This window comes from Salvia hispanica, chromosome 2, assembly GCF_029641045.1.
Source record: "Salvia hispanica isolate PSC_SH4W2 chromosome 2, Shi_PSC_v1, whole genome shotgun sequence".
Classification (NCBI taxonomy): Eukaryota; Viridiplantae; Streptophyta; class Magnoliopsida; order Lamiales; family Lamiaceae; genus Salvia; species Salvia hispanica.
This window is the reverse complement of record NC_142693.1, coordinates 3,515,805-3,535,922: the sequence shown is the minus strand read 5'-3', so window position 1 is coordinate 3,535,922 and position 20,118 is coordinate 3,515,805. Positions and strand designations below refer to the sequence as shown.

Here is a 20,118-nt window from a genome sequence, read left to right as displayed (position 1 = left end):
TAATATCATGAACCATCACACATTTATCATAAACAACCATATTACTCTATCTCAAATCATAAATACTTAGACAATCTACTAATGATAACCCATATGAGGGTGTCAATGACCCGCATAGAGGTGACGATAACCCATACGATGGTGTCAATGACCCGCATAGGGGTGACGATAACCCATATAGAGTGCCGATAACCCACATAGGGATGACGAAACCCATATATGGTGCACGATCATCACTTTTACCCATACTTCAGATTTGCAATATATCCTTTATTAATCATATACTTTACCACATAAACATAAATGTCACACATAAGAGCTTATAAGATCATATAATTAGTACACATTACTAGTAAGATTATTGTTCTCATATCACTTCAAATTATCAAAATGCTACTTGTATCATATGATTTTATACCATATTTTTCGTACCACCACTTGTATCACATACTCAATTCACACACAACCACCATATAACTTTTAATAATTCTTAATTTAATTATGTAGACTCCTTATACCATTGTTTACCATAACTACTTCAACCTTTATCTCCATTATTCTAATAGATATAACAAAATATGTCAACAATCTTTGCAAATATCTAATAAAATCATAGTATGCATTTTGTCATTTCTGTTGAAGATTGGTATTATATTCATTCAACTTGTCTAAGAATTACAATGTTCATGCCTCTGTTAAATAGGCCAAGGATTACATAAATATGGCAGGATTTTCCCTAATAATCATTCCCTAATTAACGTGATTATACACAATCTCTTCACCCCTAATTAATTTTTTCCTTGCTTACATATTTTCCTTTCTAACACTCCCCCTCAAGTTAAGTAATGGGATTACCCACACTGAACTTGCCCAATACCTCATGGAAGGTTCTTGCATCGACAGCTTTCGTGAGTATATCCGCCAACTGATCTTCAGATCTCACAAAGGGAAGTTCTACTGTCTTGGCCTCTATATTGTCCTTGATGAAATGCCGATCCACCTCGACATGTTTTGTCCGATCATGCTGAACTGGATTTTCTGATTGCTGCCTTATTATCACAAAACAACTTACATGACTTCTGTGAGTTTAAGTTCAACTCAGTCATCAATTTCCTCAGCCATAGGATCTCTGTCAACCCACTCTTAATCCCTCGAAATTCAGCTTCTGCACTTGACAAGGCTACCACTTTCTGTTTGTTGCTTCTCCAGGTGAAAAGATTTCCTCCCACGAAGGTAAAATATCCAGCAGTCGATTTTCTGTCATTTGGGTTCCCTTCCCAATCAGCTTCTGTGAACCCATGAATCTCTAAATGTCCATGATTCTCGAATAGAATCCCATGGCCCACCGTCCCTTTCAAATATCGAACAATCCTCAGTGTTGCTTCCCAGTGAGCTACTTGAGGTGCATGCATGAACTGACTAACTACTCCAACTGCATAAGCTATGTCGGGTCTAGTGTGGGACAAGTATATCAATTTCCCAACTAAACGGCTTCGACCCCTTCAACTATCTGCAGACCATGATTCTGAACCATAGGAGTATCTGCTGGCTTAAAGTCCAGTAGTCCTGTCTCGGTTAACAAGTCAAGTACATATTTTCTCTGACTGATGAAGATCCCCTTCTTTGACCTTAGCACTTCTATACCCAGAAAGTACTTCAGTAATCTCAAGTCTTTCATTTCAAACTCTGCAAATAAATTCTTCCTCAGCTTGCTTATTTCCTCTTCATCATCCCCCGTGAGAATCATATCATCTACATAGATGATGAGGCATGTGATCTTTCCTTCTCTTTTCTTCAAGAATAATGTGTGATCAGAATTGCTTTGTTCATACCCGTACTTCTTCATTACTTCAGAGAATCTCCCAAACCAAGCTCTAGGTGACTGCTTTAGCCCATATAGTGTTCATTTTAATTTGCAAATCTTTCCTCCTTCGAATTCCCCAACAAATCCAGGTGGTGGCTCCATGTAAATGGGATTCTTCAGTTCCCCATGTAAGAACGCGTTTGTCACGTCGAACTAATGTAGTGGTCATTTCCTGACTGCCGCTACTGAGAAGAGCACTCGAATAGTACTCATCTTTGCCACCGGTGAGAATGTTTCAGCATAATCAACTCCATAAGTCTGAGTGTATCCCTTGGCCACAAGTCTCGCCTTATACCTTTCAATCGAACCATCCGACCTCCGTTTAATAGTGAAGACCCATCTGCATCCCACAGTTCGAACTCCATCAGGTTTAAGGCATACTTCCCAGGTATTGTTCTTCATCAGAGCCCGCATTTCTACTAGCATTGCTTCTCGCCAGTGAGGAATTTTCATAGCCTCCTCGGCCGTATATGGGATTTCTTCTTCTTCGTAAAGTGCAGCTTCAAAAGCCCTAGCCATCTCTGTCAGATTTGCTTTAGCTAGATTCGCCATAGAATATCGTCTTTTACTAATCCTCTCAGGACTGTATCTCTTAGCTGGGATCCCACGAGTAGTTCTATTGGGGAGTATATAGCGGCCGGTATCACCATCAATTGCTGCATTCTCATTCTTGTCTACACCAGAAGTGTCAGGGGTAATAAGTGTATTATCTGAGCTAGTTTCAGGAATTACCTCAGATATCACTGGAGGAGGACTAGATTAAGGCATAGGCGGTTAAGGAGGCTCTACAGCAGATGTGATTGACTCGGCGATGACACTAGATTGTTCTGTTGGTTCCACGGTCGAGATACTTGGATGTGGCATCGAAAAACTGAGGGGTCGAATTTTATCATACCCCCCCTGAACAGCACTCTCCCCCTGACCCCGAGGTTGGGTGTGATAGAAATATTCACTTTCTAGAAAATTACAATTCATGGTTGTTATAACCTTCCTAGACCCCGGGTGATAGCATCGATAGACCTTTTGATTTATCCCATACCCAAAAAAAACACATTTTATTGCACATGCAGAAAATTTTCCTCTTCGTGTTTCGGCACATGTACATAAACGGAACAACCAAAGATTTTGAGCGGAAGTGTGAGAGGTGGGGGAATATCAGTAAGGGATGCGAGATTCTGCAAAGGAGTTTTCATACCCAAAATTTTTGTAGGCAAATGATTAATAAGGTAGACAGCAGTGGCAACAGCTTCGGGCCATAAAAATTTAGGAACACTGGAGTAAAAAAAAAGGGCTCTCGTGACCTCTAGGATTATCCTATTCTTTCGTTCAACTACCCCATTTTGTTCGGGAGTGTAAGGACAAGTAGTTCGATGAATTAACCCTTTTTCTTTAAAAAAATCGGTCATGTCTTTGTTGACAAATTCCCTACCATTATCAGATCTAAGAATTTTGACTGTGGTTTGGAATTGTGTTTGGATCATTGTAAAGTAACATGTAAATTTTTCAAAAACTTCAGATTTATGCTTCAAAAAATATACCCAAGTCAATCTAGTGCAATTATCCACAAAAATAAGAAAATATTTAAAACCATGATCACCAACAATAGGAGTCGGACCCCAAACATCGGCATGCACTAGAGAAAAAATAGTCTTAACACGAGTATCACTTGATCTAAAGGATTGTCGGTGGTTTTTCGCCAAAACACAAGATTCGCATGTAATATCCTTAAAATGAGAAAACTTTGGAAAAAGCAATTTTAAATAACCCGATGATGGATGCCCCAATCTGCGGTGCCACAGCCAAGCTTCCCGATTTGCAGATCCGTGAGCAAGCATTGCGGTGCCACCTTGTTGAGTAATCTCATCCACATAATAAAGATCTTGACGCTCAGTGCCACGCCCAATTATCCTCGTCCTGATATCCTGTAATACACAAAAATTTGGATACATCAGTAACGTACAGTTTAATTATTTCATCACGTGACTAATAGACATGAGTTTATGAGATAATTTGGGCACATAGAGACAATTTGTAAGTTTTAGGGTTGGGGATAATTTTAATGGTTCCACTCCCACCCACAGTGGTCAACTCTCCATCGGGAGTTTGAATTTGGCTTTTAGTTGCCCCATTAAATTCAGAAAAATCTTTCATATCATATGACATAGTATCAGTTGCCCCACAGTCAAAAATCCACCCACTCTCCTTAGGGTCAGTTTTACTTTGGGCAACACAAGCAATCGGGATCCGTTCTAGAGGTGCAAAACGATTTGGGCTCACAAAGGATTTTTCAGAAACTTTAGGGGCCCTATTTCAATTTTTCTTATTTTAGGGTCTTATTTGAACATGCTTAGAAACACAGGGGTTGGATTTTAATATATTCATGCAATGGGTTTTATTTTGGGCATCTAGAGTTTTAGAGGGGCTAAAGTGCAAATTAAATTGGGGATTAGAGTTTGACAACTCTAATCGGATACCACCAAATGCGCCGCCTCCCTTCCTCTCGGCTGCCTCACCAGTTCCAGCAGCCTCATCGGGTCTTCCATTAGTGAAATCTATTTAAAACAAGCCACATGAGTGTATTTAAATCTGAAAGAACAAAATTTAATTTCAGTCACATATCTCCAACTTGTAATGGAAATTTAGGCATCTGAATGCAGTTTCAGAGGGTCATCCCACTTATATCACTACAAAAAAATGTCAGATTACCGATGGAAAATTTTCGCTAGTAATTACCGACTGAATTTTCCGTTGGTAATTTAATTCCTTTTTTAATTAATCTATTTTCCGTCGGTAATTCGTAGCGAAAATATTTCGTCGGTAATTCGTAGCGAAAACTTTCCGTCGCTAAACTGACTTTTTTTTGTAGTGTATTTTACCATGTTGATTCTAGTACTGCACTTCCAAATAAATTACTATTTGATTTAACTAATCTAACAAATAAAACCTCAATCTTGAAAACTAGGCTGTAATATAGTATGTTTTAAAGAGAAACAACATTTCATTCCACAATTAAAAAAAAATCGATTTTGTATAGAATAATGGCAATAGGGATGGATAAAATGGCCATCACTATAGCTAATAATCATTAGGTACAACAAATTGAATAAATACTAAAACCATCGTCAAGAAAACAAAACAACTATGCCTTCAAATTATTTATCTGATACGCGAGGCATTCTCTTCAGAATTCAGAATTGGAATTTCGAATTTTCTGCGGGATAGTTTGGTCAATTCGTATATTTTGCAAGGGAAACAATAAGAAAAAGATAGAAAAAAAGAGAAAAAACCAAAAAACTCTCATGCTGTAAAAAAATTCGCGTGCCTTGATCGCATATTCTGAAAGGTGAGCGAGTCGAGGCTTATATTCTGAAATGTTTTCGGCGTTGTGGGCCATCCTGGCTTCGATTGGTTCGTAAATCCCCTTGAGCTCCTCCAACTTCATTTTGAAAGCATAAGAATTTTCAAATAAGCTTGAACTCAACCATTTCTTAGTAGACTCGAAGGCCTTCTCTACCTTCTTCTTGTCGGCTGATCTCATCCCGGCTGCACGTCTGGTGGCGTCCCTCATGTTGTAGGCGTAGCTCTCCAAAGCCTTCTCCGCGTCAGCCTTATCCCGAACCTCCGCGTCCTCCGACTTGTGCAACTCCGCATCTCTCACCATCTTGCGAATTCGATTCTTGGACCGCCTACCGCCCTTGTCCTTGTCGATGGTTATCTCCTTTTTCAACCCGGATCCAATGTGCTCTACCGACACTTTCAAGATCCCGTTCTTATCGATGTCGAAGCATATTTTGAACTTAGCAACGCCTCTGGGCGCAGCTGGAAAGCCGTCGAGCAAGAAGTTACCTAGCCGATTGTTATCAAGGGACCTGCTTCTTTCGCCCTCGCACACCGTAAAGTCTAAACTCGTCAGATTGTCACGGGGCGTCGTGCCAATACGCTCCACCCTTGTTGGGATTGGTGTATTCCGTGGAATGTAAACTTCCATCACATCTCTTGAATTTATAAGACCAAGTGACAGCGGAGTAACATCTGAGAGAATGAGGTTTTGCACATTCTCATTGCCTTCACCGCTCGACTTGGCAGCCAGCACTGCAGCACCATACGCCACGGCTTCGTCTGGATTAATGCTCTTGCACGCCTCCTTCCCGTTGAAAAACTCCCTCAGCATCTCCTGCACCTTTGGAATCCTACTCGACCCGCCCACCAGCACCACCTCGTCCACGTTGCTCTTCTCCATCTTTGCATCACTCAGGCATTTCTCAACCAGTTCCATACACTTGTTGAACAAATCCATGTTGAGCTCATTAAATCTAGCACGAGTGATGGTCGAAAACAGATCAATCCCCTCGAACAAAGACTCAATCTCAATATTAGTTTGGGAAGTGGAGGAAAGCATCCTCTTGGCTCTTTCACAAGCACTCCTCAATCTCCTCATAGCTCTCGGATTCCCACTAATATCCTTACCATTCTTCGTTTCAAACTCTTTCACAAAATGATCAACCATCCTACTGTCAAAGTCTTGCCCCCCGAGATGAGTATCTCCAGCTATAGCCTTCGCTTCAATGTTACCCGCCTCAATCGTGGCCACAGACACATCAAACGTGCCACCACCAAGGTCGAAAATCAGCACATTCTTAGGCACATTACCACCTTTATCTAGACCGTATGCGATGGCTGCAGCAGTAGGCTCATTGATGATCCTAACAACATTTATGCCAGCAATAGTTCCAGCATCCTTGGTTGCCTGACGCTGAGAGTCGTTGAAATAAGCAGGTACAGTCACGACAGCAATCTTGACAGGTGATCCAAGATAAGCCTCGGCGATATCCTTCATCTTGGAGAGCACCATTGAAGAGATCTCCTCAGCTGAAAAATGTTTCTCCTCTCCTTTGTAGGTCACTACTATCATAGGCTTGTTGTTGTCGGTGGTGTGAGGAATGACCTTGAATGGCCATAGTTTTATGTCACTTTGAACCATTGGATCATTGAATTCACGGCCAATCAGCCTCTTTGCATCTGAGAAGCAAATTAGGAAATAATAATTAATTAGAATATCACTCGTATACAACTTGTATTTTCCTATATTTCTAAAAAAGCCCTAAATCCAAAAACTGACCAAAAACAGTGTTAGATGGAGCATTAGAGACTTGATTCTTGGCAGCTTCTCCGATGAGACGCTCGTCGTCGGTGAAAGCGACGTAAGAGGGTGTGGTGCGGTTGCCCTGATCATTGACTATGATCTCGACGCGGTTGTGTTGCCATGCTGCCACGCACGAATACGTCGTGCCCAAATCGATCCCGATCGCCCGTCCTTCCCCCTTTCCGGCCATTTATGCAAACAAGTCTAGATGAACTAGAATTCACGATACGTATAACAAGGTAAAAACTTAGCTAGCCTTGTTGAAAGGAGTCCATTGATTTATTTATTACTTAATTATGGGATAGACAGAGTTTGTTAGCTATCAATTAGGTTTTATTTGAATCAGTCTTCCTAATTCTAATTAAGAATAATTATTTCAAATTCAATAGTTATAAGTGAAAAAGAAATTTTATTGGTAATCAGTGAAGAAGATGAAGTATGTAGAGTAACACATTTCTTCTGTATCATTTCTCGTTTTTGTTTTACACTTAGGAGTATTAAATAATCGATGCCACATGTATATGTTAGTATCAATTCGTAGTTTTATTTTACAATGCACACACTATTTTTAATCCAAATGAAACTTTTATTATATAGGAGTATTATACGTTTATAAGGTTTAGAATTTACCCGTTTGGTGTTAGTATATAATCAATCCTAATACTCCTATTATATACTGATAGTTTCAAAATTATATTTCCAAATTTTACTCTTTTTTGCTAACCAAAACTAAATTGTTTTAATCAATTGAAAAATATATTACCAATTTCAAAATTTAACCGTTTTAACTAACCATTACTTTAGGATTGATTACATACTACTAATTTATGAATCTTGTACAATAAATTTAGTAACTATGAAAGAGATAAACTATAAATGATAGAAATATAATTACTTTCATTTATATTTTAGTATGAACCCAAATGACAATTAATCAAAATAATATATTAAACTTGATTGACTTAAATATAAATGTTCTTAGGTCCTAAAAATGTTCGAAAAGGTGGAAAAATGATTTCATTCATGAATAAATATAATGATAGGAGTTATCGGTTTTGCTAGACTCTTTGGTGATAGAACTCAAAAAGTTGGGGGTTAAATGCATATTTCACTCATCTTTCTAACAAGGAGTGGGGGATATGAAAGCCCAAATATCTATGGGCCGGGGTGGACGTATATGGGCTCGAAAGACAACATGGATCCGGTGGCCCAAGTAGACCGGTGGGAAATTTGGAAACATTTCCTTCAATTAAATTAAACTGTTATCTTCTTCAAAAGGGACATAAGTTTATATATAACGAGTCATTTTGGTTTATCCATTATTTATAGTATAAAATTATTTACTCTATTCCATTTTTTATATATGGACCACATATTCCACTAATTTTTTACACTCACAATCTATTATAAAACTAATACTCCTTCCATCCTATTACGACTATCTTCTATATTATTCTCTCTCTTACTTTACTTTTTCTTCACTTTAACTATTTATTAGTATCATTTTTGCAAAGCGGTGATATAAAAGAAACGCATGATCACTTGTAGTGGGATAGAGGGAGTATTACAATTGGGTCCTACATTCCAGTCACTTTCTGCCTTTATTTGTTTCACAAAGTCAAACAATTTTTTAAAATCTGTCTCAAATCAAAAGGAGTCTTTAAATAGGAAATGGAGAAAGTTTATTTATTTAATTCTAGGTATGAGTGTCTATCAACTGTAGGCCTGCAAATTCAGGTATTCGCGAGTAGCCAAACCAAAAAATTCAAGTAAGCAAACATGAAATCTCAAAAATATCATACTCAATACCTGACCTGTATGTGAATTCGGGTACCCTAATACTCGATATGGGTACTCGCACCCAACTGATCAGGTAGTCGTAAACCCAAAATTATTATATTTCAAAATTATTCTATTTATATAAATTCTATTGAGATGAGAATAGAAATTATTAAAAATTATGTATTGACTATTATTAAAAGTTTAAACTTCAATTTTAAGGTTTTAGTTTTCTCTAGATTATGATTCTATGACATTAGACAAATAGAAAATACTTAATTTTAAATAAAGAAATTTTTGGCATAAATTGAAACTCAAAAAGAGATTAAAATAAATTTTTTAAGATTTTAAATAAATATGTAAATAAAATGGAGAAAGCATAACTATATATTAAAAAGATAACAAGTAAGGACATAAATAATGCAACATGATGTTTAACACCACATTTATCTTAGACTTCTTATAAATTATTGTGCATGACTTTTTCAATTGGAAGAAAGAAATGTACAGAGAGCAAGAGAGAGAAAAAAAACTTGAGAATTAAAATGAGCGTAAAAACTAAGAGAGTGAGAAAATGCTAGAATTTGAAGTGAAAAATGTAAGAGAGATTGGTGGGGTGAGATAGAATCAAAACACCAAAAGAGACAAAAACCACAATCACAAGAGAGAAAGTGTTTGTTAGCTTTTAGGTTCATCCTTGGGTGTATTAAATAATTCTATCCATTTGAGTGATTGTGTGAGGTTGCCTTTTACTAGCATTGTTTGTGTATTGCTTTCTACTCCCTCCGTCTCATAGTAGTGGAGTCATTTTGCTATTTTGTTATATTCCATAATAGTTGAGCCATTCCCTTTTGTAGTAATAGTCAACATACTTTTCTCTTACTTTACTTTCTCTTACTCAATTCTCTTTTTATCTTTCTACCTCTTTCATCTCTTACTCTATTCATCCTTACTTAACTTATTTAACAAATTTTTTCTTAAATAGTATGCCGAAAAGAAATGCATCCACTGCCATGGAACAGCAGGAGTAAAATAAAATATTTAGTGGAGTACTTAATTCCAAATAAAATATAGAAAAAAATGTATAGAACAAGATGGACTAGCATACCATATATAGAACAAGATGGATTATCAAATGAGGAATTGAGGGGATAAGAATAAAATAAGACAAATTATAATGAGGAAAAAATGATGTTATATTTAAGGGTAATAAGTCAGATAAATCATGAACTATTGCGAAATTTGATATTTCCCACATCCTTTAAAGTTGGTCGGATAGATCACGAACTTTTACAACTGTGCGAATTTCCAACAATAACTATTTTCGGTCATGACTAATATTGACGTGAATTAATTAATCTCATGTGGCGGCATTGTCAATTCTAAAATAGATGTTTATTAACAAATCTCATGTGAGATTATTAATTTCCAAGTAACAATCCATATTATTTGGCCTAATTTTCAATTAATAATCGCTATGGGAAATTCGCACGGTTGTTAAAGTTTGTGATATTTTCTACCAATTTTAAAAGTCGTGGAATATACTAAATTTCAGCAACAGTTTATATTTTTTTTTTCAACCAATTACCTTGTATTTAATCAAATGTGTGTAATTTGAGGTGATAATGTGCTTTGAATCTTGCTTTTAATTAGTTTTTACAAAAGTACATGTTTGTGTATAATTAGTTTTTGTTTACTCCTATGATTTTATTGTAAATGAATGTATGAATAACATATAGGACTGGTATATAACGCACAAAAGTTTATAATTCTAATCAGAAAACTAAAAATGAAACATGAAGGTCTTGCGAATTTTTCTTTATATGTCCTTTTTTGGCTTTTTATACATAAGTTGGTCAATTATTAAATTTGTTTTATTTTTTATGAAGGAATGGGAGATTCGTTTGATTGAGAGACGAAAAATATGCATATTTATCATCGATTAATACTTGCTTTGCCAGCTTATAAATTTGTTTTTCTTTTCCCCTCAAAAGCAACCTCCAAAATTACACTATATCGTCGGTGATTCATCTAATTTGATAAAAAGTTAGTAAATGCAATTTAGATATTGCACGCGTCCAATTGAGTATCGTGATGGGGACTTTTTTTTTCGTAATTTCTCGACAATAAATTCAAGAGCTTCAAGTTATTCAATCTTTGAGGATAGATTTTCTTAAAGTACATCCTCGAAAATTGTTCTTCAATCTATTTATATAACTGGAATTTTTTTGCTAATGAATAATAACGAACTCGGATAATTTTCGTGAAATTATATTTGTCAAATATAAACTTCATGGGAAAAACCCAAATTTTTAAAAGTTCCATAATATTAGGAGTCAATATCAATGAATAATTTAGAAATGTTGATCAAACTTTGTCCGTACTTAAAAGATTGGATTAAATGACATTTAAGTATTCTCTCTCGGTCTCTCGTCTCTGCTTTTCATAAATCATGAATTTAACATTTTATAATTTGTTTTATTCTATGAAATATTTCAGTTATTTATTTGTAATATGTTGTTGACGTGATGCGCTCTTTCTATTTTTTTCTCCCTCTTATTTTACTCTCTTTATTTATTAGGACGGACTAACTATTTAAATTATTTTGAACATATAACAATTTTTTGTTTTATACTACTATTTTTTGTATTCTTTACTTTCTCTCTTTATTAAGTTAAAGTGTCGCAACATTATACGATCGACTTGCCAAATACTAATTCTTTCGTTTAGATTAAATGGGAACTACAAAATTTATATATTGAATTGAAGGGTACATGTGCTGCGACAGCATGTATGATATGATTTTAATAAATCCACTTCACCCATAGTGGATTAGGCATGGTGCCGCGATCAATTTCAAAATATAGGTTTCAATTTAGTGATCTTTCATAAGATAGGATCAAGAGAACCGAATTTTTCAAAATAAGGATTTTTACTATCTCCGTCCCCCAAATTTTGACACAGTTTATTATTTCGGTCCGTCCCTAAATTTTGACACACTTTTCTTTTTACCATATTTGGTAGTGGACCTCATATTCCACTAATTCATTCATACTCACATTTTACTATAAAACTACTTTAAAAGTAGGACTTACATCCCACCAACTTTTTCAACTCACTTTCCATTACATTTCTTAAAACTCATGCCGGGTCAAAGCATGTCAAAATTTGGGGGACGGAGGTAGTACTATTTAAGGCTTTTTCTCTTTTTTTTTTGTTATTATTTTCCTCACTAAATATATAAATGGACCAAACTACTCATTTGTGAAATATATTTAAAAATAAGCCATATGAGTGTATTTAAATCTCCAAAACAATATTTAGTTTAAGTCACATATCTCCAACTTGTAATGGAAATTTAGGCATCTGAATGCAGTTTCAGAGGGTCATCCCACTTCTATTTTACCATGTTGATTCTAGTACTGCACTTCCAAATAAATTACTATTTGATTTAACTAATCTAGCAAATAAAACCTCAATCATGAATACTATTAGGTTGTAAATATATGTTTTAAAGAAAAACAACATTTCATTCCACAATTAAAAAAAAAAACCGTTTTAGTATAGAATAATGGCAATAGGGATGGATAAAATGGCCATCACTATAGCTAATAATCATTAGGTACAACAAATTGAATAAATACTTAAACCATCGTCAAGAAAACAAAACAACTATGCCTTCAAATTATTTATCTGATACGCGAGGCATTCTCTTCAGAATTCAGAATTGGAATTTCGAATTTTCTGCGGGATAGTTTGGTCAATTCGTATATTTTGCAAGGGAAACAATAAGAAAAAGATAGAAAAAAAGAGAAAAAACCAAAAAACTCTCATGCTGTAAAAAAATTCGCGTGCCTTGATCGCATATTCTGAAAGGTGAGCAAGTCGAGGCTTATATTCTGAAATGTTTTCGGCGTTGTGGGCCATCCTGGCTTCGATTGGTTCGTAAATCCCCTTGAGCTCCTCCAACTTCTTTTTGAAAGCATAAGAATTTTCAAATAAGCTTGAACTCAACCATTCAACAGTAGACTCGAAGGCCTTCTCCACCTTCTTCTTGTCGGCTGATCTCATCCCGGCTGCACGTCTGGTGGCGTCCCTCATGTCGTAGGCGTAGCTCTCCAAAGCCCTCTCCGCGTCAGCCTTATCCCAAACCTCCGCGTCCTCCAACTTGTGCAACTCCGCATCTCTCACCATCTTGCGAATTCGATTCTTGGACAGCCTACCCCCCTTGTCCTTGTCGATGGTTATCTCCTTTTTCAACCCGGATCCAACGTGCTCTACCGACACTTTCAAGATCCCGTTCTTGTCGATGTCGAAGCATATTTTGAACTTAGCAACACCTCTGGGCGCAGCTGGAAAGCCGTCGAGCAAGAATGTACCTAGCCGATTGTTATCGAGGGACCTGCTTCTTTCGCCCTCGCACACCATAACCACTAAACTCGTCAGATTGTCACGGGGCGTCGTGTAAATACGCTCCACCCTTGTTGGGATTGGTGTATTCCGTGGAATATATACTTCCATCACATCTTTAGAACGTATAAGACCAAGTGACAGCGGAGTAACATCAGAGAGAATGACGTTTTGCACATTCTCATTGCCTTCGCCGCTCAACTTGGCAGCCAGCACTGCAGCACCATACGCCACGGCTTCGTCTGGATTAATGCTCTTGCACGCCTCCTTCCCGTTGAAAAACTCCCTCAGCATCTCCTGCACCTTTGGAATCCTACTCGACCCGCCCACCAGCACCACCTCGTCCACGTTGCTCTTCTCCATCTTTGCATCACTCAGGCATTTCTCAACCAGTTCCATACACTTGTTGAACAAATCCATGTTGAGCTCATTAAATCTAGCACGAGTGATGGTCGAAAACAGATCAATCCCCTCGAACAAAGACTCAATCTCAATATTAGTTTGGGAAGTGGAGGAAAGCATCCTCTTGGCTCTTTCACAAGCACTCCTCAATCTCCTCATAGCTCTCGGATTCCCACTAATATCCTTACCATTCTTCGTTTCAAACTCTTTCACAAAATGATCAACCATCCTACTGTCAAAGTCTTGCCCCCCGAGATGAGTATCTCCAGCTATAGCCTTCGCTTCAATGTTACCCGCCTCAATCGTGGCCACAGACACATCAAACGTGCCACCACCAAGGTCGAAAATCAGCACATTCTTAGCAACGTTACCACCTTTATCTAGACCGTATGCCATGGCTGCAGCAGTAGGCTCATCGATGATCCTAACAACATTTATGCCAGCAATAGTTCCAGCATCCTTGGTTGCCTGACGCTGAGAGTCGTTGAAATAAGCAGGTACAGTCACGACAGCAATCTTGACAGGTGACCCAAGATAAGCCTCGGCGATATCCTTCATCTTGGAGAGCACCATTGAAGAGATCTCCTCAGCTGAAAAATGTTTCTCCTCTCCTTTGTAGGTCACTACTATCATAGGCTTGTTGTTGTCGGTGGTGTGAGGAATGACCTTGAATGGCCATAGTTTTATGTCACTTTGAACCATTGGATCATTGAATTCACGGCCAATCAGCCTCTTTGCATCTGAGAAGCAAATTAGGAAATAATAATTAGAATATCACTCGTATACAACTTGTATTTTCCTATATTTCTAAAAAAACCCTAAATCCAAAAACTGACCAAAAACAGTGTTAGATAAAGGAGCATTAGAGACTTGATTCTTGGCAGCTTCTCCGATGAGAAGCTCGTCATCGGTGAAAGCGACGTAAGAGGGTGTGGTGCGGTTTCCCTGATCATTCACTATGATCTCGACGCGGTTGTGTTGCCATGCTGCCACGCACGAATACGTCGTGCCCAAATCGATCCCGATTGCCCGTCCTTCCCCCTTTCCGGCCATTTATGCAAACAAGTCTAGATGAATATAACAAGGTAAAAACTTGGCTAGCCTTGTAAGCATAATCTATAGAGGAGGGTTAGGGCAGGTTGTTGAAAGGAGTCCATTGATTTATTTATTAAATGAGTTTGTTAGCTATCAATTAGGTTTCATTTGAATCAGTCTTCCTAATTCTAATTAATAATAATTATTTCAAATTCAATAGTTATAAGTGAAAAAGAAAATTATTGGTAATCAGTGAAAAGATGAAGTATGTATCATTGGAATTTTGGGGTGCGGATCCTCTACGGTAGAGTAACACATCATGTAACACCCCAACCAAGAATTGAGATCAATCCAATTAGAAATATCACAAAACAAGAGCCTAATGAAAATTTTTATCACAAAACTCACTTCATCACATTTATTGTCAAAAAAAATTTTATAATCAATAATATCATGAACCATCACACATTTATCATAAACAACCATATTACTCTATCTCAAATCATAAATACTTAGACAATCTACTAATGATAACCCATATGAGGGTGTCAATGACCCGCATAGAGGTGACGATAACCCATACGATGGTGTCAATGACCCGCATAGGGGTGACGATAACCCATATAGAGTGCCGATAACCCACATAGGGATGACGAAACCCATATATGGTGCACGATCATCACTTTTACCCATACTTCAGATTTGCAATATATCCTTTATTAATCATATACTTTACCACATAAACATAAATGTCACACATAAGAGCTTATAAGATCATATAATTAGTACACATTACTAGTAAGATTATTGTTCTCATATCACTTCAAATTATCAAAATGCTACTTGTATCATATGATTTTATACCATATTTTTCGTACCACCACTTGTATCACATACTCAATTCACACACAACCACCATATAACTTTTAATAATTCTTAATTTAATTATGTAGACTCCTTATACCATTGTTTACCATAACTACTTCAACCTTTATCTCCATTATTCTAATAGATATAACAAAATATGTCAACAATCTTTGCAAATATCTAATAAAATCATAGTATGCATTTTGTCATTTCTGTTGAAGATTGGTATTATATTCATTCAACTTGTCTAAGAATTACAATGTTCATGCCTCTGTTAAATAGGCCAAGGATTACATAAATATGGCAGGATTTTCCCTAATAATCATTCCCTAATTAACGTGATTATACACAATCTCTTCACCCCTAATTAATTTTTTCCTTGCTTACATATTTTCCTTTCTAACACTCCCCCTCAAGTTAAGTAATGGGATTACCCACACTGAACTTGCCCAATACCTCATGGAAGGTTCTTGCATCGACAGCTTTCGTGAGTATATCCGCCAACTGATCTTCAGATCTCACAAAGGGAAGTTCTACTGTCTTGGCCTCTATATTGTCCTTGATGAAATGCCGATCCACCTCGACATGTTTTGTCCGATCATGCTGAACTGGATTTTCTGATTGCTGCCTTATTATCACAAAACAACTTACATGACTTCTGTGAGTTTAAGTTCAACTCAGTCATCAATTTCCTCAGCCATAGGATCTCTGTCAACCCACTCTTAATCCCTCGAAATTCAGCTTCTGCACTTGACAAGGCTACCACTTTCTGTTTGTTGCTTCTCCAGGTGAAAAGATTTCCTCCCACGAAGGTAAAATATCCAGCAGTCGATTTTCTGTCATTTGGGTTCCCTTCCCAATCAGCTTCTGTGAACCCATGAATCTCTAAATGTCCATGATTCTCGAATAGAATCCCATGGCCCACCGTCCCTTTCAAATATCGAACAATCCTCAGTGTTGCTTCCCAGTGAGCTACTTGAGGTGCATGCATGAACTGACTAACTACTCCAACTGCATAAGCTATGTCGGGTCTAGTGTGGGACAAGTATATCAATTTCCCAACTAAACGGCTTCGACCCCTTCAACTATCTGCAGACCATGATTCTGAACCATAGGAGTATCTGCTGGCTTAAAGTCCAGTAGTCCTGTCTCGGTTAACAAGTCAAGTACATATTTTCTCTGACTGATGAAGATCCCCTTCTTTGACCTTAGCACTTCTATACCCAGAAAGTACTTCAGTAATCTCAAGTCTTTCATTTCAAACTCTGCAAATAAATTCTTCCTCAGCTTGCTTATTTCCTCTTCATCATCCCCCGTGAGAATCATATCATCTACATAGATGATGAGGCATGTGATCTTTCCTTCTCTTTTCTTCAAGAATAATGTGTGATCAGAATTGCTTTGTTCATACCCGTACTTCTTCATTACTTCAGAGAATCTCCCAAACCAAGCTCTAGGTGACTGCTTTAGCCCATATAGTGTTCATTTTAATTTGCAAATCTTTCCTCCTTCGAATTCCCCAACAAATCCAGGTGGTGGCTCCATGTAAATGGGATTCTTCAGTTCCCCATGTAAGAACGCGTTTGTCACGTCGAACTAATGTAGTGGTCATTTCCTGACTGCCGCTACTGAGAAGAGCACTCGAATAGTACTCATCTTTGCCACCGGTGAGAATGTTTCAGCATAATCAACTCCATAAGTCTGAGTGTATCCCTTGGCCACAAGTCTCGCCTTATACCTTTCAATCGAACCATCCGACCTCCGTTTAATAGTGAAGACCCATCTGCATCCCACAGTTCGAACTCCATCAGGTTTAAGGCATACTTCCCAGGTATTGTTCTTCATCAGAGCCCGCATTTCTACTAGCATTGCTTCTCGCCAGTGAGGAATTTTCATAGCCTCCTCGGCCGTATATGGGATTTCTTCTTCTTCGTAAAGTGCAGCTTCAAAAGCCCTAGCCATCTCTGTCAGATTTGCTTTAGCTAGATTCGCCATAGAATATCGTCTTTTACTAATCCTCTCAGGACTGTATCTCTTAGCTGGGATCCCACGAGTAGTTCTATTGGGGAGTATATAGCGGCCGGTATCACCATCAATTGCTGCATTCTCATTCTTGTCTACACCAGAAGTGTCAGGGGTAATAAGTGTATTATCTGAGCTAGTTTCAGGAATTACCTCAGATATCACTGGAGGAGGACTAGATTAAGGCATAGGCGGTTAAGGAGGCTCTACAGCAGATGTGATTGACTCGGCGATGACACTAGATTGTTCTGTTGGTTCCACGGTCGAGATACTTGGATGTGGCATCGAAAAACTGAGGGGTCGAATTTTATCATACCCCCCCTGAACAGCACTCTCCCCCTGACCCCGAGGTTGGGTGTGATAGAAATATTCACTTTCTAGAAAATTACAATTCATGGTTGTTATAACCTTCCTAGACCCCGGGTGATAGCATCGATAGACCTTTTGATTTATCCCATACCCAAAAAAAACACATTTTATTGCACATGCAGAAAATTTTCCTCTTCGTGTTTCGGCACATGTACATAAACGGAACAACCAAAGATTTTGAGCGGAAGTGTGAGAGGTGGGGGAATATCAGTAAGGGATGCGAGATTCTGCAAAGGAGTTTTCATACCCAAAATTTTTGTAGGCAAATGATTAATAAGGTAGACAGCAGTGGCAACAGCTTCGGGCCATAAAAATTTAGGAACACTGGAGTAAAAAAAAAGGGCTCTCGTGACCTCTAGGATTATCCTATTCTTTCGTTCAACTACCCCATTTTGTTCGGGAGTGTAAGGACAAGTAGTTCGATGAATTAACCCTTTTTCTTTAAAAAAATCGGTCATGTCTTTGTTGACAAATTCCCTACCATTATCAGATCTAAGAATTTTGACTGTGGTTTGGAATTGTGTTTGGATCATTGTAAAGTAACATGTAAATTTTTCAAAAACTTCAGATTTATGCTTCAAAAAATATACCCAAGTCAATCTAGTGCAATTATCCACAAAAATAAGAAAATATTTAAAACCATGATCACCAACAATAGGAGTCGGACCCCAAACATCGGCATGCACTAGAGAAAAAATAGTCTTAACACGAGTATCACTTGATCTAAAGGATTGTCGGTGGTTTTTCGCCAAAACACAAGATTCGCATGTAATATCCTTAAAATGAGAAAACTTTGGAAAAAGCAATTTTAAATAACCCGATGATGGATGCCCCAATCTGCGGTGCCACAGCCAAGCTTCCCGATTTGCAGATCCGTGAGCAAGCATTGCGGTGCCACCTTGTTGAGTAATCTCATCCACATAATAAAGATCTTGACGCTCAGTGCCACGCCCAATTATCCTCGTCCTGATATCCTGTAATACACAAAAATTTGGATACATCAGTAACGTACAGTTTAATTATTTCATCACGTGACTAATAGACATGAGTTTATGAGATAATTTGGGCACATAGAGACAATTTGTAAGTTTTAGGGTTGGGGATAATTTTAATGGTTCCACTCCCACCCACAGTGGTCAACTCTCCATCGGGAGTTTGAATTTGGCTTTTAGTTGCCCCATTAAATTCAGAAAAATCTTTCATATCATATGACATAGTATCAGTTGCCCCACAGTCAAAAATCCACCCACTCTCCTTAGGGTCAGTTTTACTTTGGGCAACACAAGCAATCGGGATCCGTTCTAGAGGTGCAAAACGATTTGGGCTCACAAAGGATTTTTCAGAAACTTTAGGGGCCCTATTTCAATTTTTCTTATTTTAGGGTCTTATTTGAACATGCTTAGAAACACAGGGGTTGGATTTTAATATATTCATGCAATGGGTTTTATTTTGGGCATCTAGAGTTTTAGAGGGGCTAAAGTGCAAATTAAATTGGGGATTAGAGTTTGACAACTCTAATCGGATACCACCAAATGCGCCGCCTCCCTTCCTCTCGGCTGCCTCACCAGTTCCAGCAGCCTCATCGGGTCTTCCATTAGTGAAATCTATTTAAAACAAGCCACATGAGTGTATTTAAATCTGAAAGAACAAAATTTAATTTCAGTCACATATCTCCAACTTGTAATGGAAATTTAGGCATCTGAATGCAGTTTCAGAGGGTCATCCCACTTATATCACTACAAAAAAATGTCAGATTACCGATGGAAAATTTTCGCTAGTAATTACCGACTGAATTTTCCGTTGGTAATTTAATTCCTTTTTTAATTAATCTATTTTCCGTCGGTAATTCGTAGCGAAAATATTTCGTCGGTAATTCGTAGCGAAAACTTTCCGTCGCTAAACTGACTTTTTTTTGTAGTGTATTTTACCATGTTGATTCTAGTACTGCACTTCCAAATAAATTACTATTTGATTTAACTAATCTAACAAATAAAACCTCAATCTTGAAAACTAGGCTGTAATATAGTATGTTTTAAAGAGAAACAACATTTCATTCCACAATTAAAAAAAAATCGATTTTGTATAGAATAATGGCAATAGGGATGGATAAAATGGCCATCACTATAGCTAATAATCATTAGGTACAACAAATTGAATAAATACTAAAACCATCGTCAAGAAAACAAAACAACTATGCCTTCAAATTATTTATCTGATACGCGAGGCA

At 37.5% G+C, this 20,118-nt stretch overlaps 2 protein-coding genes across 2 annotated transcripts; both read right to left on the bottom strand.

Annotated features, from left to right (window-relative positions):
• Nucleotides 1-5,039: 5,039 nt before the first annotated feature.
• LOC148931403 (heat shock 70 kDa protein 18-like) lies at nt 5,040-7,214 on the bottom strand. Its single transcript, XM_089063387.1, has 2 exons — nt 6,984-7,214; nt 5,040-6,883 (listed from the first exon to the last, which is right to left on the bottom strand). Exons 1-2 carry the CDS (start codon nt 7,195-7,197, stop codon nt 5,046-5,048), a joined length of 2,052 nt encoding a protein of 683 aa, XP_088919513.1. The 5' UTR covers nt 7,198-7,214; the 3' UTR covers nt 5,040-5,045.
• Nucleotides 7,215-12,326: 5,112 nt separating this feature from the next.
• LOC148931402 (heat shock 70 kDa protein 18-like) lies at nt 12,327-14,702 on the bottom strand. The gene is made up of 2 exons (XM_089063367.1): nt 14,435-14,702; nt 12,327-14,338 (listed from the first exon to the last, which is right to left on the bottom strand). Exons 1-2 carry the CDS (start codon nt 14,649-14,651, stop codon nt 12,501-12,503), a joined length of 2,055 nt encoding a protein of 684 aa, XP_088919493.1. The 5' UTR covers nt 14,652-14,702; the 3' UTR covers nt 12,327-12,500.
• Between the last annotated feature and the right edge of the window lie 5,416 nt (nt 14,703-20,118).